Below are 18,614 nucleotides of genomic sequence, written 5' to 3'. Positions count from 1 at the left end.
GCCGCCTTCATCACAGATTCAGGGGTATACAGCTATAAGGCTATGCCATTTGGGCTGAAGAATGCGGGAGCAACCTACCAGAAGTTGGTGGATAGGGTATTTGCTTCACAGAAAGGGAGGAACATAGAGGTATATGTGGATGACTCAATAGTTAAAAGCCGATTGGCCAGCGACCACATCGACGACTTGAGAGAAACTTTCGAAACTCTGAGGAGGTTCAGGATGAAGTTAAACCCCAAGAAATGTGTATTCGGGGTCCGATCAGGAAAGTTCCTGGGTTTCCTAGTAAGCGAAAGGGGAATCGATGCCAATCCAGATAAGGTAGATGCAATTATGAATCTACCAGAACCCGGTTGCATAAAAGACGTGCAAAAGTTAACAGGAAGAATGGCCGCATTGACCCGGTTCATTAGCAAATCAGCAGATAGGGCGTTGCCCTTTTTCAACGTGTTAAAACAAAACAAGAAATTCAAGTGGGGAGAAACAGAAAGAGCAGCCTTTGAGGCAGTAAAACGGCACCTGCAAGTCCTACCCACAATAGCTCGACCAGAGGAAGGGGACACGCTGCAGCTATACATATCTGCTTCTCAACACACAGTAGCAGCAGTTCTGATCATAGAGAAAGATAAAACACAGATACCGGTGTACTTTGTCAGCCACATCCTGCAAGAAGCAGAAACGAGGTACTCCTTGATAGAAAAATTGGGGTTGGCAGTATTGATTGCAGCCAGAAAGCTGAGACCTTACTTTGATGCACACGGGATCCAAGTCCTCACAAACTACCCACTGGAAAAAGCAATGCAAAAAATGGACACATCAGGTAGACTCCTAAAGTGGGCGATTGAACTATCAGAGTTTCACATGGAATATCGACCCAGAATGGCTATAAAGGCCCAAGCACTGTCTGACTTCATAGTCGAAGCATCATACCAGGAGGAGGAAATAAAGGAAGGAATATGGGAAGTAGCAGTAGACGGCTCGGTCACCAAATCAGGGTCAGGAGCAGGGGTAATAGTTACCTCACCAGAAGGAGACCAGTTCGAGTATGCTATTAAGTTCTCTTTCCAGGCATCAAACAACGAGGCAGAATACGAGGCCGCAATCGCTGGCATACAGATCTGCACGGCAGCTGGTGCTCGTAGGCTCAGGCTTACAACCGACTCACAGCTGGTAGCAAACCAGTTCTCAGGAGAATATGAAACGAAGGAAGAATCCATGAAACGATACGCCGAAAAGCTTAAACAGTCAGTGGCACAGTTGGAAAGCTTCGAAATAAAATTAGTACCCCGATCAGAGAACATGTTGGCAGACTCCCTGTCAAAACTGGCCAGCTCAAGTGCTCTGGTAAAATCAGTAATGATGGAAGTCATGCATCGAAGGAGCACTGAAGTATTGGGAAATCAGGTCATGGTAATCACGAGCCAACCTGAATGGTATGACACCTTGTGGGCATACAAGAGAGATGGAACCCTGCCTGCAGAAAAAACGGAAGCAAGAAGGTTGATTAGAAACTCATGCTGGTTTGTAATCATCAGAGGCCAACTCTACAAACGAGGTTTTAGCTTGCCTCTGTTACGATGCATATCAGCATACGAATCGGCACGACTGATAGAAGAAATACATGAAGGAGTGTGTGGAAATCATCAGGGAGGAAAAACCCTTGCACTGAAATGCCAAAGGCAAGGATACTACTGGCCGACAATGCTAACAGACGCACAGGAGTACGTCAAGAAATGTGAAAAATGTCAAGTTTTTTCAGCAGTCATCAATCGTCCTGCAAACGATCTCATGCCAATCCTAAATCCAATACCGTTCGCCCAGTGGGGAATGGACATTCTGGGACCATTCACAACGGCATCCGGTGGAAGAAAATTTCTGATAGTGGCAGTCGATTATTTCACCAAATGGATAGAAGCAGAACCGGTGGCAAAGATAACTGCAAATCAGGTCAAAAAGTTCATATGGAAAGATATAATCACCAGGTTCGGATTACCGATGGCAATCGTGATGGACCATGGGGTACAGTTTGATTGCTCGCCAGTTCAAAGTTTTTTGAGTACGTACAAAGTCAAGTTTGCCTACTCTTCTGTTTGTCATCCCCAAAGCAATGGACAGGCAGAAGCTGCCAACAAGCAGATACTGGCAGCAATGAGAAAGAAGCTAGACGACTATAAGGCTGGTTGGGCCGATATTGTTCCAGAGATACTTTGGGGAAACAGAACCACCGTTAAGGAAGCAACGGGAGAGAGCCCATTCCGTCTATGTTTCGGATCAGAAGCAGTGATACCAGCAGAAGTAGGGTTACCTACATTCAGGATCCAGCATTATGAAGAAAACAAGAACGATCAACTGTTAAAGCAGGAGCTGGATCTTCTACCAGAAATCAGACTCAGAGCAGAAATCAGGTCGGCGGCTTACAAGCAGCGCATAAGTAATGCCTACAACAAAAGAGTAAAACACAGACAGCTTGAGGTAGGAGACCTGGTGCTCCGCAGAACTGCAGCTACAGGCAAGGCAAAGGTCCAAGGGAAGTTAACCCCAAACTGGGAGGGGCCTTATCAGATATGGGAAGAAATCGTACCAGGAGCTTTTAGGCTGATGGATATGGGTGGAACAGCACTAAAAAATTCATGGAACGCCAGCGTCCTTAGAAAGTTTTATGTGTAGTCACTAACCCAAAAAGGCCGATTGAGCCAGGCCTGTTATGGTCCATGAAATGAAAGAAAGTCGAGGAATTCAAAGCAGAAGAATCAAACCCTTAAAGTAAGTCAGCAAGGCTACTATCAGCTTGCTGACTCGGGGTAATGTATAATCAAAAATCGTGATTCAAACCCTTAAAGTAGGTCAGCAAGGCTACTATCAGCTTGCTGACTCGGGGTGATACGAATCAAACCCTTAAAGTAGGTCAGCAAGGCTACTGTCAGCTTGCTGACTCGGGGTAATGTATAATCAAAAATCGTGATTCAAACCCTTAAAGTAGGTCAGCAAGGCTACTATCAGCTTGCTGACTCGGGGTGATACGAATCAAACCCTTAAAGTAGGTCAGCAAGGCTACTATCAGCTTGCTGACTCGGGGTAATGTATAATCAAAAATCGTGATTCAAACCCTTAAAGTAGGTCAGCAAGGCTACTATCAGCTTGCTGACTCGGGGTGATACGAATCAAACCCTTAAAGTAGGTCAGCAAGGCTACTATCAGCTTGCTGACTCGGGGTAATGTATTATCAAAAATCGTGATTCAAACCCTTAAAGTAGGTCAGCAAGGCTACTATCAGCTTGCTGACTCGGGGTGATACGAATCAAACCCTTAAAGTAGGTCAGCAAGGCTACTATCAGCTTGCTGACTCGGGGTAATGTATAATCAAAAATCATGATTCAAACCCTTAAAGTAGGTCAGCAAGGCTACTGTCAGCTTGCTGACTCGGGGTAATGTATAATCAAAAATCGTGATTCAAACCCTTAAAGTAGGTCAGCAAGGCTACTATCAGCTTGCTGACTCGGGGTGATACGAATCAAACCCTTAAAGTAGGTCAGCAAGGCTACTATCAGCTTGCTGACTCGGGGTAATGTATAATCAAAAATCGTGATTCAAACCCTTAAAGTAGGTCAGCAAGGCTACTATCAGCTTGCTGACTCGGGGTGATACGAATCAAACCCTTAAAGTAGGTCAGCAAGGCTACTATCAGCTTGCTGACTCGGGGTAATGTATAATCAAAAATCGTGATTCAAACCCTTAAAGTAGGTCAGCAAGGCTACTATCAGCTTGCTGACTCGGGGTGATACGAATCAAACCCTTAAAGTAGGTCAGCAAGGCTACTATCAGCTTGCTGACTCGGGGTAATGTATAATCAAAAATCATGATTCAAACCCTTAAAGTAGGTCAGCAAGGCTACTATCAGCTTGCTGACTCGGGGTGATACGAATCAAACCCTCAAAGTAAGTCAGCAAGGCTACTATCAGCTTGCTGACTCGGGGTAAAATACCAGATTCAAACAGCACAATTGCATAAATGAGGGCAAGCATAAAATAGAAAAATAAAATAAACAACACAATATCATAAGCATAAGAGCAACACCATCTGAATAAAGCAAATTCGACAGCCAACACCAAAACTGACATTTGTTAGCTGATCAAAAATGGCACAAGGTAAAGTTTACAAAAACAAGCATAAAATATCCCAGGGCAAAAAGTGCCACAAACAGCTGATACCAAAAGTGCGTCTAAAAAAATAAACTAATCTTTAAAAACAGCAACGCCAGATGAACCACAGGATGATACCGGTGATGACTGCCCGCACCTTCAAACTTGTTGATGATCCGTCTGGTTGGTACTGGAAGACGGCAGGGCAGGATCCAGGTAGTCTTCTTCCTTCAGCTCAATGGGAGGGAGAGTCAAGGGATCAGCATTCTGAATGATCTCCTCCGGAATGATCTGTGACTCCCAACCGGTTGGTACCCTGTGCTTTTCCTCCACCAGGAAAGCATACTCAATATCCTCACAATCCTCCTTGGTAAGGCCAATACCATGAACGCCACAACGGTGGGCAGCAAACCAGCCACCGTTATGACTATCCGTGATACGATTACTATAGGTCTGGGACCGAGAAAATCGCAAGGCACCATCCCGAGCACCGGTCTTGTAAGCAGCTTTGGCCTTCTCATCCGCCTCCAGCAACTTCTCAGACAGCTCTTTGTTTTTGGTCTCCTCTGCCTCCAGTTTGTTCGCAACATTCTCCAACTCTTGGTTGCGTTGCTTCACCCTTTTCAGCTCAGAAGTTTTTTGGTCCAGATCTTGCTTGGCGTCATTCACCTGCTTCTCCAGCTCAGCCTGCCTTTTCTGAAGGTCTTCATTCTGCTCCTGGTAGCAGAGGTACAGCTTCACAAGCTCCACTGCGGAGTTGCAGGCCTACAAAAGACAAATCGTCAAAAAACAACACCGATTGCATACCTTGAACAAATATATATATATATATACAAAAAGCATACCATAAAAGTAGCACCGATTTCATACCTTGAGCAAGTCATTCATATGTTGGGCAGCCGGCGCGTCAATCTCAGCAGCAGGATTGTCGCGAGGAGTAGCCAGATCCTTCAAAGCCCTCCAACCCATGCAACCACCTCCTTTGCAGTCATCGGTGAGTATCGACTCACCACGAAGAAGATCAATTTTAGGGTTCCAGGATTCGTCAGGCTCACCAGGAGGAACCTCAAAGTACTTCATCTTCCTGGGAGTTAAGCAAACCGGAGTCTTCTCAATCCACTCTCCAGGACGGACGAAGACACCCATGTTCAGACCAGAGCTGGTACCAGCGCTCTGGCTAGGGCGAACATACCCAGAAGAGGTATGAAGAGTAGGAGGCATGAGAGGAGGAGTCTTCTGGCCCATACCAGCAACATCAGTATCATTAACCTCTTGCTCCTGATTCTGGCGGGTTGGAGTCATAAGATCCACAACCATCAAGTCTGGTTGGGCTATCGGCTCAACATTCTCAACAGCATCACCCCCTTGGCCTGCGACGTTCGCATCGGCAGCTGATTCAATACCCTTCTCAGGAGACTTCTGCTGAGACTTGTCAGGGGCAGGCTGTGTAGTACCGTCCACTCGAGACCGATTCACCCGAGTGAAGGGTTGGTTACGATCGCGAGGACGCCTGCCAGTAAGGGCAGCACCGCGACCGCAATCCAAACTTTTAAAACCACCAGCCATGTCAGGAGCAGTATGGACGGTCTTGAAGACAGGTTTTGGAGCAGGGTTGTCGGGAGCAGTATGAGTCGTTTTGAAAACAACTCCAGTGGGTGCACGGATGGAAAGCGGTTTGGGAGCTGGTATGGAGCTTAATCTCTTTGTCTTCTTAGCAGGAGACTCACTCACAACCTCCTCCCGAGTCGAACCACGCTTTTTGTTGGCTTGGGTTGCGTAGGTCGACAGAGTAGAAAACACGCCTTTCGGATTGGGAGGGTTGTTGGTAGTAGGACGACCGTCTTTGCCCAAACCGAGAATAGCAAAGTTGAGAGTATGCAGACCTGGTAAGAAAAAACAAACAAAAGATTTAAACACAAGACAAACAGCAAATGCGTACAAAACAAGAAAAGCATACTTAAACAATATAAGAGGGGGATATAGCTATCAGCCCCACGACCATACCAAGAGTATGGGTGTGGCACAAGCCAACTGCAGACAGCGGCCCATTTCCCAAAATATACTTAGCAGGAGGCAACCAGTACTTAGGAACGGTCACAGACTTCTGCAAACCGGTGTCAACATGCAAACAGGACACAAACTGGTGGGCCCTTTTCTCCCTGAAACCCAACTCCCGAATGGGGTAATGGTTCATATGAGGACGGGGGAGATGAAAGCGAGTCCGAATGGGGAAATCAGAAGGCACTCTCAACCAGTAGAACTTCTTTTCCCAATCTTTACAGCTAGACAGCTTGGGGTTGACTGTCATTTTGCTTGCCTTGGTGTAAAAAGACCACCATCCAGACTTCTTCTTGTACTTTTTCAACCAAATCATCCGCCTAAACAGGTTAATGGTTTGGGGCCATTGTTTAAAATATAGCAGCCAGGTAAAAGCCACAACATTCCTCACTACCTGAGGCGTTACCTGCGCCAAACATACATTCCAAGCCCGGAATACCTTCTCTATAAAAGGATGAAGAGGAAATCGGAGGCCGAAATCTAGATGATGGGCATACACGCCGATATGATCAGGAGGACAATCCAAAATCACACTCCCCTCAGCAGGAATCACGAGACGGTACCCTTTGGGCAGTTTCAAATACTCTTTGGCCCAGCGCGGGTGGTCGTCTTTGATAGCCCTATCACGGAAAGATTTGATTATTTTAGCTTTGTAAACGGCACTACCAGCAGGAGGAGGACTCTCAACCCTGTAGCTCATCTCCTCCGTATCGGAATCTGGTTCCACATCCAGATCCCCTTCTCTCAAAACCTGCTCACACAGAGAGGTCACGTCTTCACCATCATCCCACAACCGGCCAATATCATCATCAGACTCCAAAATTGAATCCCCTACATCCTCATCATCTCCCCCACCACTACCGGCGGAGTTATCGGACCCCGCAACATCGTTAGCACGACTGCTAACCTCCCCTTCATCCATCTGACGGCTCCCACCAGCCACGTCCTCTAGATGGGCACCCCTGACGGCATCCTGGTTAAAAGACACAACAACATTGCCAAAGTTAGTGCCATAGTCACCATATCCTTTACCGGCAGGGTCCATAAATTGCGTCCATGATCGAAGTTCGTACTCAAGGGCAATAGAGGGAGCATCCACTGCCGGGATTGTTTCGCAGTTATCTACTAAATTCAAATCATGACGAATGTCGGCTCGTACCTGTTTGCGCATATGAGCCTGTAATTCCTTTGCAGCATCCTCGTAAGACGGCTCAAAATAGTCAGAGGCAGACGGTTTATCATCATCCTCAAAATTGACATCCTCAGAGGTAGACGCAGGGTCAGCATCGTCATACCCAGCCCCACTCAACACATTATCACTATCTCGCTCACCCGACATTACACCCAAATATAAACCTATACGAAGGAAGAAACAAAAACAAAAAAGACTATACCTTCTCGCACAACGGAAATTTAGCAGCCCAGAACCGAGGTACAACACTTCCGCAAGCACCACAGTCAGCAACAGAAACAGCGCCGAAAAAATAACTCGCAGGAACAAAGGAGAAGATTTGAGAAAGAGAGAGAAAAGTTTGAAGAAAAGAGCGAAAGTGTTTTGACGTTTTAAGAAAAGAAAGTTAAATAGTCAAAAAACGAGGAAAACGGGCGATTTGACAGTTAAAGGCAGTTGAAAGGACAGAGCAAATCTCAGCCATTGAAATAAAATGATAAAGCGACACGCGTCGCATAGCACGCAGATGCATCACACGTGGAATAAATTTAAGCGGTACAAATTCAAAATACTTCCTAAATAATTCCAAAACCTCAAGGGGGCTAGTCAGCATCCAAAACCTCAAGGGGACTAGTCAGCATCCAAAACCTCAAGGGGGCTAGTCAGCATCCAAAATCTCAAGGGGACCAGTCAGCGTCCAAGCATCCCCAAAGGAGCATATCGGTAAGAGGGAGCAGGACACCCTATCTGCTTAGTTTCAGCGAAATTACAGGTGGTATTCACTACGAGAAAGCTAATCAGCACTTAACACATAAACACACCAGCATTTCGCGGAAAGCGCGCAATCTGAGGGGGCTAGTTGTATGGAGAGCACTATTTTCAGAGCAAGCACATCAGTCAAGACAGATATGCTCACTCTGAGGGGGCTAGTTGTACGGGTATGCTACCAGCTGGCTGGTAGCATCGCCAAACTGTAAGGATAAAGGCAAATAATCCTTAACGACAATTATTATTCCCTACCAGCATCTCTTACAAGCCGGTAGGGAGGAGGCACGTGACCAAACCAAGAAGTCAACGGGTCGCTATCAATCGGGTAGGACCCATTTGTCCGTACGCCCGACCCGCGCCTATATATATGGGCTTCATTTATGACAAAAGGTACGCAAACACAATCATTTCCACTAAAACCAAAATACTTATCACTCATCATACCTGACTTTAGCATCGGAGGGGGATCCTCGAATCACCCTCGAGGCTAGTTCATCTTTGTTATCTGCGCAGGATATCATCAGGATAACAGCAGCACTCAACCAGCAAGACATCTCCAACCGTTCCCAAATCCTACCGGAACACATACTTTTCCGTATATTTTTGATAAAAAATAAGAATAATTCTAAGAAAAGCTTAAAACAAATATGACATAATAAGACACTTCAATTATTACAATTTTAATAATTGATGCAGTTAAGCAGTCATTAGGTTGATGTTCAAGGAATATTTCAGTTTGAAGGTCATAAACTACTAAATCTCATAACTAGTCAACTTCAGGTTAGATCTTCAGTTTCTAAATAAAACTAGATAATTATAATCACGATTAATAAATTAATGCATTCGTTCATTTTCACACAAATTAGGCTCTATTCTGTTTAACTTATTTTGTCTTGTTTCATACAGAATAAGTTTGGATAAAAGAAGTTCAGAAAAATAAGGTTTTTTTTTCATACATCTTCACACAAAATAATTTTATTTCAGACAAAATAATTTTATTTCAAACAAAACATATTTCTTCAGATAAAATAAGCTCAAATAAGTTAAATTAAGTTCAGATAATATAAGTTCAGACAAAATAAGTTGAATAGAACCGGGTTTTATACACGCAACACGTGCACATATGACTATTGACTAGTACTCTAGCTAGTATGTATACGATTGGTTTCAATCTTACATTTACGACATACGTAGTATGACAATACGTAGTAGGAAGTTTGTGAGAAAGATAAAAATTAAAGAGTATGAGTCGACTCTGTACTACTTCCTCTGTATTTATTTAAGAGATACACTTGACCGAGCACGGGTATTAAGAAGAAAAATTGAATGAAATAAAGTAATAAAATAAGTGGGGTTGACCATGTCATTTTAGGGGAGTGGGGGTGGGGTATAGTTATGAAATTATTTGTTTAATAGAGTGGTGAGACATAAGATATATTAGATAGATTATTTAATTGGATGATGGAGTTAATAAGTTACTAAAAATGGCAAGTGTATCTCTTAAATAAATACGATCGGAAAAGACAAGTGTATCTCTTAAAAAAATTACAGAAGGAGTACATTACAAGATTTTTTATTATAATTTTGAGATAGGCTTAATTGTTACGCAGATATTATTGGTAACAGAACACGCAATTGCAGAAGTGATCGATGTGATAAGATGTGTGTTTGTAAAATTTGAAAATGATAGTAACGTTGGAGGTTAGCTTTAGTGCTTAGCTTGGAGATGCATGAGTGTGATTGAACATTATGGTAATATGGTGGGGTTTTGCCTGGGTCAGATAGATGGGTCTAGTTAACTTAACAACTCAACATTATGGATGTACGTGGTTCGTTGTTCGTTTTGCAACTACACTCCCTATGAAATATCATATCACAACTTGCTTATTACGTACGGAGTACCATGCATGCATGCATCATCAAATTTAACTACTCTATCATCGTTATGCTCAATATATCCAAGCACTACCCTGTCACGATTGTCATACATACTTATGTGTTTAAGTCTATTTTCACTTAAATTTACATGTTTAAGTTTAATTTTACTCAAATGTTTAGTGTGTTTTAATTTATCACGTTAATCGTTATTGTGTCAAAGGCCTCATCATGCTAGCTTATTCCAAAATAATGTGGCTCATTCAAGCATGACTCATGGCCCACGGCGACTTTATGCTTGTGCCATGTTTTTCCATGTATGTGTCTGACTTGTTTAAGTTTGTATTGTCTCATTGGCCGGCGCAGCCCATGACGTACCATCTTTACGTACCTTCAAGTCTTCAACCCCAAAGGATGGATTAGTTTCTAGAGAGAGGGGCTCTCCCTTCTCTCTAGAAACCCTAGCCCAAAATCCAGAAATTCTTCAGCTTTCTTTTCAAAGAAACTTAATCTAACATATTTCTTTGTTTTCCAACAAATTATGGCTCTTTTTTTTTTACCTTTCCTTCTGTATTTTCAACAAAGTATGGTCAATTTCTTTGTGAAAATAATTTTATATATGTTGGCTTCCTACATGAAATTAGATCTGAAGATTCTTAAGTTGCTCCATCGAAACGACAACGTTCATCGTTTTCCTCGCCCTTGTTCATCGTCGTTGCCTAGTGACGTGCCTTCGCTTGCCCTCATTCGGCGCCAATGGCGGAGGGAGGGGGGGCAAGCAGGGGCTGCCGCAACCCCCCCCCCCCCCAACATTTTAAAAAAAAAAAAAAATTAGTAGAGAGATAAGTAGTAATTAATACATAAATATGTCACTAAATGCTCCTTGTCTTGGTGGTTATTGTTGTTTTAGTAAGTGTGGATGCTTAGGTCAAGGGTTCAAATCCTACCCATTGCTATATATCTATTTTTTATCTTCATTTTTTTTCCTCGCCCCCCCAACGTACAATTCCTGGCTCCGCCACTATTCGGCGCCATCTCTGTTCGAAATTGTTGGATCTTCCTCGCCGATGGTGGTTTTCTTCCACCGTCCCGCCCGCCCTCTTGTTTTGACCGATCTTCTCTTCATTGGTGGTTTGATCTTTGAGACTAGATCTTTGACCCAAGTTGGTGGTTCATCGTCACCGCTACTGTCGTTCTCGCCTCCGAAGTCCGTTGCATGAGACTAGATGGTCATTGTCGTCTTTGTCGTCGTTCTTCTCTATCACCTTCCTTGTATTAGCATCCTTGAGAAGCTTTGTTTCTTTGGCTTCCTTGAGAAGCCTTAGTTTAGTTGTTTTATTTTCTTTTTGTTTTCTTTTTTATTTTAATGTATTTTGTTCTTATTTATTAGTCTTTCCCTGAGGTAGGATGGGTTTTAGATTCTTTGATCTTTTCCTGTAATAGGGAGACCTTAGAAACCGGGTAAATTTCCTTATAAAAAAAATCATCAACCCCTTTGAGAGGGGTTTGATTCTCACCTCTAGCTTGCAAGAGGGATCCTTTATTTTGGCTCATGGAAATTATCCTAACGGAAACTTGATCAACTTAAATTAGGCTATAAATTTATTTCATGACTTTTTTTTGTACTTACTTAACTTATAACTTATATAATACATTATTTAAAAACACTAAATCAACATTTTGTGAGAACCACATTCTAAAATGAGAACTAATTAAGAATCAATTTGAGCCTTTAGATCATCAAAATTGGATGGTCCGGCTAAATGAGTCTCGTGTCGTTAATGTCATTCATGATTATGCAGTTTCAATGGTTCCAATTTTTTAACCTTTAATGATATTTCATTTACTCTTTGACCAATTTTATTTACTTTTACTAGTTTTTCATTTACTTTTAATGTTAAATTAACGTAAACTTATCCTAACGTTATTTTAAAGGAAAAAAAAATTGAAAAAAAATTAGTTGTCAAAGTTGATTTATTTTTGTTGGGATAAAAAAACTACATAAAGTCTTATATGTGACCAATCACAATTTGATATTGTGGCATGTTTACACTTGTAAATAAGTCCATCGCGTTTAAAACCCATAAACAGAGGTTAATGGAAATTTTGTTTTAGGGCAGTTACTTTTATAGGTATAGGTTAATTACTTTTATAATTTTAGGCCAGCTGATACTTTTATAGTTTTAGTTAAGATACTTTTATAGTAGTTTTTTAGTTTCAGGGAATGTACTTTTATAGTTTGGGGAAGGCATGATGTAATTTAATAGTTTTATTTCAAATAATTCTATAGTTTTATAGTTTCATGGGAGATACTTTTATAGTTTTAGTCAAGGTTCTATAGTTTTATAGATTCAGGGAATGTACTTTAATTTATAGTTTTAAAGGAGATACTTTTATAGTTTTAGTCGAGGTACTTCTATAGTTTTATAGATTTGGGGAAGATATTTTATAGTCTAGGGGAGTTACTTTTATATAGTTTTTAAGCTAGGTACTTTTATACAGAGTAGTTTTTAGTCAAGATACTTCTATAGTTCTATAGTTTTAGGGAATATATTTTTATAGTTTTAGAGGAGATATAAGGTCAGTTACTTTTATAGTTTTAGCGGAGGTACTTTTTATAGTTTTAGTCAAGGTACTTCTATAGTTTCATAGATTCACGGAAAGTACTTTTATAGTTTTAGGGGAAGTAATTTTAAACAAGGAAACATCTAACATGAAATTCAAGAAACAACAATAAAACAAGAAAAGTACGTAACAACGAATATAATGTATAACTTACTATTACTTGTTAATCTATCTATACTATATATTAAAAAGCGTTTCAATAGAAGTTTACATGACACATCGCGCTCTGCTTATTAGTCTTTCACAGTTTCACTTTATGCGATTTTCACATACAGAAAAAAAATGTGAAATATGGTTTGCATAAGATTTGAACCTCTAACCTTGTGTTTAAATAATAATAAAGGCTTTACCATTATAACATGACATGTTTTATGTTATCATTGCGAAAATAAAAATAAATAAATACTTTCTCCATTTTTTATAATTGCACCATCTGAGATTTCACGCTTGCCAATGCACTATTTTAACCACTAATATCCCTCATTATACATTTTAAAAATTATAAAAATTTGATAATTTGAAAATATATTTTGAGACGAATCTAACAAGATCCCACAAGAATATATTTTTCCTTACATATAAATCACAAAAAATAACTATATAAGAATATGTGAATAGTGCTAAAACCAAGATGGTGCAATTATTAAAAAAATGGAGGAAGTAAAAATGTTACTAATGTGGTAACCGGGGCATCACCCAGGCCCAAAAACTAGTTTATAAATGAAATCATGACCTCGTCTTCCTTACTCTTGACTTATTTTTAATGATAAGAATATTCATTCCTTTTCTAAATGCTTGCCCCATTATTGGTTTTTTTTTGTGGGGTGGAATTTGAAAAGGTTTGACCATAATTAGATTCTCACTAATCTATAAGAAATACAACGCGTCTCTTGTGTGACCAGCCACGCCATCAACTTGATGGTGTGATGCGCGCGTGTAACTCCCTCGCGCGCAACTACTATGGAGAATGTTATTGACTGTTACTTGACTTTCTATGTTTGTATTAGTTATACATTGTATTCGATGTTACTTTTCTTGTTTTACTGCAATTTCTTCAATTTCATGTTATAGGTTCCTTGTATAGATTGATGTTACTTGACTTTCTATGTTGGTGTTACTTATATATTGTATACATTGTATTCGTTGTAACTTTTCTTGTTTTATTGCAGTTTCATGTTAGAGATTCCTTATATAGACTGGTGTTACTTGCTTTTCTATGCTGGTGTTACTTATACATTGTATTCATTGTTATTTTTCTTGTTTTATTGCAGATTATTTAATTTCATGTTAGAGGTTCCTTGTATAGACTGGTGTTACTTTATTTTCTATGCTGATGTTACTTTTAGATTAAGTTAACCAACACGTTGGGCTTATTTATAAGTGTGCACACACCACACCATCAAGTTGATGGTGTGGCTGGTCACATATAAGCTTTGAGGTAAACAATAATATAATCATGTGGGATCATTGTAAGAATTGGTTCGGCGTATTTTAGAATATATATCAACTTAATTTTACACGTACAGAATTTTAAGATATTTACGTTTTAAGTCGAGTGACTCGAGTTTTGACGACTGTAATTAAAAATCAAATGAGACAAACAATTAAAGACAGAAGGAGTAATTAATAAGCAAGCTAAAAACAAACTAATATGACATGTGACATTATAAGACAATTTAATTATTACAATTTGAATAATTGATGCAGTTAAGCAGTCATTAGGTTGCTCAAGGGAATAACTCTGTTTGGAGGTTAACCACCGAATCTCATAACTAGTCAACTTCAGGTTAGATCTTCGATTAATATATGGTCTACGGAGTACTTGTCTATGGAAGATCCAGTCGCTTATGAACACCATCAAATATTTGTTTACATATTTAGACCGTTGTACTTTGCGTTATGTATATCGGGAAGTTATAGGCATTGGTAATCACATTCAGAGCTATTAAGTTATAGACCCTTTAATCGATATCAAATTTTCTTGTTTTATTTCCATAGATAAATTAGTATGTAGTTTTGAGAGAATACTCAAGACTATCCTAATTTCTATCGGCAACTTTTGTGTAAGACCGTCTTACCGGAAAGACCACTTTGATTGCTTAAGTAATTAGTTTCTTTGCTTAACTAATTAGTTTTAGTGTGTAACTAATTAGTTCCATTGTTTATCTTATTTATTCCAATGCTTAACTAATTAGTTCCAATACTTAACTAAATGATTTCATTGCTTAACTTATATGACACCAATACGGTCTTCTGTGCAAGACCGCCTTATATAAAAGATTGTAAATTTCTATTTACTTTTCTTTTATAAATTAAGTAAAATGGCAAATTTGTCAAAAACTACTTTATAAATTCGTATTTTTGTGAAAAATTACCTTATAAAAAATATGTTGTAATTATCTACCTTATAAAAAAGTTATGTTGTAAGATACTATCTTTTCTCGAATCATAAACGTATAGTTAACGTTTCGGGATTGACTTAATAATATATATGCATCTCACATACCCTTTGATTACTTCTTTTCAGTGCGATGCCACGTGAAATTCACCTAGTAAAGTCAACCCCGGAATTTTAAATCAAAGTGTATAATACAATCAAAGGTTGTATACTTGTATCTTACAACATAAAAAATTTATAAGATAGTTAATTACAACATTTTTTTTTTGAGGTAATTTAATTTATCTAAAATTAACAAAAATATAAAGCTAGATAGTTATGATTCATAAATGAGCGTGTGGTTAGTTCATTCTCCGCTAGACAATTTACGCGCACATATGACTAGTATATATTATAATATTAGCAAATATTTCTTATGTACTCCGTACTACATTAGCAAATGTTATTGGTAACAAAACACGCAAATGCCAAATGCAGAAGTGATGTGATAATTAATTGAAAATGAGTAGTAAAGTTGGAGGCTAGCTTAGCTATGAGAAATGAGATGAGTGTGATTGAACATTTTGATGGTCTCTTTTAACAACTTAAATTAACATGCATGTATTGTACGTGCATGGTTCGTTTTTTTTCTTTCCTTAAATGGAAAAATACAGAGAAGCTAGGTTCGTTGTTCTTTTAGCTATACTATAAATATATATGTACTCCGGCCGTATGAAATATCATATCACGTACAACTTGTTAGTGGTTACTACGTACCATTCATTCCAATCCCATCATGAAATTTATTATTGTCTTTCAGCTAACTAGGAGAAACAATCCCCAAAAGCTGATTGATGAACGTATATGTGTCTCGTCAAAAAAACAAATTACGTATATATGCATTATATTACACATCGCACCTATATATGCATTATATTGCACATAACCTAAACTTATGTATCATTATATCGTGTAGTGTTGTGTTTAGTACTTTAATTAGTTGTCTAAATTCAATTTAGCGTGTTTTGTTTTATCTTATTGTGTTGTATTGTGTCTCATGGTAGTTTCTACAAAATGATGTGTCCAAGCACGGCTCATGCATGGAAATAATCCTAATGGAAACTTCATTGCTCAATTTAAAATTAGGCTATAAATTTACTTAATGATCGACTATAGTTTTAGTACGTACTTAACTTACAGAAGCATGTACAAATACATCATGCATGTAAATCGGTCCATTATTGACTATGAGGACTAGTTTTTTTTTTTTTTTTTTGTGATCCACCTGGTTCATCCTTAGAGTTAATCCGGATTCGGGGCGAAAACTAGCTTGGAGATGAGTGTGATTTTCCATTTGAGTTTGTTTTTTCTAGTGGTTGATTACAGGCCCGACCCTAGGGGGTAGGCGAGGGGTGCGACCGCCTAGGGCCTAAGGCGGAAAGGGGCCCAAAATAATTGTCTATCTAGTAATTTAATACTAGTAATAAACAACGCATTAATTACAAATGTTATTTCATTGGCTCATTGGTAGAAAGTGGGTTCTAAAGTTTTGATATCTAGTAGAGGTCTAGGATTCGACGTACTCCCCTTACTAACTCTTTTCTTTTCTTTTTAAACTTAATTTGTCAATATTTTTATTTTTCTGTTTTACGTTGAGTTTATGTACGTAGTATTTGACTTTTAGTCTATCAAGAAAAAAAGTATTTGACTTTTAGTACTTAGTTCTAATTGATATAACTATATGTGAGCAAAAAAATGTTTATTTGATGGACTATGGTCTATGAGGTTATAAGTTTTAAAATAGATAAGCATTTTAATGAAGACAAAATTAACTGATATTTTTATATGCTCAAAATGAACCTTTATTTTCATAAAATATCTCTTTACGCATATTAATTATCTTGTAATTAAGTGAGTATTTATTTTATTGAAATGTTTCAAGAAATCGACTAGAGCCGGATTTTGAAATTCTAGGAATCCTGCAAAGGAGATATAGTAAGCTTTTATTGATTTGAATTCAACAATATAATGGATTTCACAAAAAAAAAAAAAAAAAGTTAAAGACGTATTATTTTGGAAGAGGCCCAAATCTCTTATTTCGCCTAGGGCCCTCAAAATATCAGTACCGGACCTGAGTTGATACAAGCCTACAACTAACCGATGCTATAACTATAAAATGTTACATTACCAAACACTTACAAATTTTAAGCAGTCGTACTTATTACCGAACACTCTATTGATTTTTTTTCATATACGTTCGTTTTTATATTGGATACTCCATTTGAGCGCCTTTCGATAGTAAAACTTCTTTCTTTTCTTGATGGCTTTTGTTTATTCTCTTTTCTCTCTTTTTATTTATTGGAGTTTACATTACACTTTATGGTAGAATTAGTTGAGTCTCTTTATTTATTTTTCCTTTTTTTATAAGTGATTTTCCAATGTAAAAGTTTTGTATTATAAAAGTCCCATCGACAATCAATGGCATGATTCATTACATACACAACACAAGCAAAGGATCGGATTTAATACCCAGTCAGGTAGCCAGCTACGTAAATCCCACGTACTCTATCAGATCGGTTTTCTAACTTTTCTTTAATTAGAACTCCGTAAATTAAACGACGAATGCACGATTTTACTATTACTTCCGTTTCATAATAACCTTTACGGTTATTATTTGTATACATATTAAGATAAATGTGTAAAAAAATAGTTACCTATAATAAAAAAAATAGTTACGTAGTAGATAAGATAAGAGTTCAATATAGTGTTAAAAAGTGGGTGGAAAAAAATTAATAAAGTAAAAAAGTGAATGAAAAGATATAAATTTTGATGGTAATTAATTATGTTTAAAAATAGTATAAAACGCAAAGTAAAGAAGAATTATGAAACAGGTCTACTAAAACAAAAAGTGTAGAAAATACTCCGTATTGTGTAACACTAAAACAAAAAGTGTAAAGATCATTATGAAACAGAGATAGTACTATTTATTCGAAAATGATAAAGGTCGCAACATGCGACCATTAAGCCGTGTCACAATGATGACATGGCATGCTTATGTGTCATGATTTAAATTGGAAATTAAAATATTTAACTTATATAATCTATTATGCATGTTTAAAAAAATGTAGGAAAATCTTAATATTCTAATTTGTTTCCTTCTTTATATCGACTACCTTATTTACATATTTTCATAGTAAAAATATTGAATTGATAGTAAAAATATTCTGACGACGCATAGCATACGTGGCGCCTATATGTATCAATTAAACTGCTACACGTAAGATTGTGACAACTAAATGTTATTGTAACTTGCGACCTTTATCATCACTCCTATTTATTTATAAACAAAATTGTTCTTTTGACCTCATCTAGCTTCCTTCATCTTAACTTATTTTGTACATTCCATTCCGAACTAAACATAATCGAGTTGGAGTATAACGGGTAGTTCTAATCTGAGCTTTTTGATCAACTTAAATGAACCTTTTAGTCCTTCTGTTTAAATCATACGATGCACTAATTTGTGACTATTGTGAGGTGAAAACAAGCAAAAAAATCTCTAATATAATGTAATTCGTCCATTTCTGAATATCCGTAAATTATA

The 18,614-nt window shown here is 38.3% G+C and overlaps 1 protein-coding gene across 1 annotated transcript; it reads right to left on the bottom strand.

Annotated features, from left to right (window-relative positions):
• Positions 1 to 4,298: 4,298 nt before the first annotated feature.
• LOC130467689 (uncharacterized) lies at positions 4,299 to 7,805 on the bottom strand. Its single transcript, XM_056836278.1, has 4 exons — positions 7,357 to 7,805; positions 6,144 to 7,170; positions 5,010 to 6,022; positions 4,299 to 4,904 (listed from the first exon to the last, which is right to left on the bottom strand). Exons 1-4 carry the CDS (start codon positions 7,534 to 7,536, stop codon positions 4,299 to 4,301), a joined length of 2,826 nt encoding a protein of 941 aa, XP_056692256.1. The 5' UTR covers positions 7,537 to 7,805.
• Between the last annotated feature and the right edge of the window lie 10,809 nt (positions 7,806 to 18,614).

Source organism: Spinacia oleracea, chromosome 2 (genome assembly GCF_020520425.1).
Source record: "Spinacia oleracea cultivar Varoflay chromosome 2, BTI_SOV_V1, whole genome shotgun sequence".
In the NCBI taxonomy this organism is placed as follows: Eukaryota; Viridiplantae; Streptophyta; class Magnoliopsida; order Caryophyllales; family Amaranthaceae; genus Spinacia; species Spinacia oleracea.
This window is presented reverse-complemented; position numbering and strand designations above follow the sequence as displayed.

Coding starts and splice junctions, on each gene's coding strand:
- LOC130467689 (XM_056836278.1), bottom strand. CDS start 7,536: ATGTCGGGTGAGCGAGATAGTGATAATGTGTTGAGTGGGGCTGGGTAT. Junction 6,023..6,143: donor GTGCCACACCCATACTCTTG/GTATGGTCGTGG, acceptor TTTTCTTACCAG/GTCTGCATACTCTCAACTTT. Junction 4,905..5,009: donor ATATGAATGACTTGCTCAAG/GTATGAAATCGG, acceptor TGTCTTTTGTAG/GCCTGCAACTCCGCAGTGGA.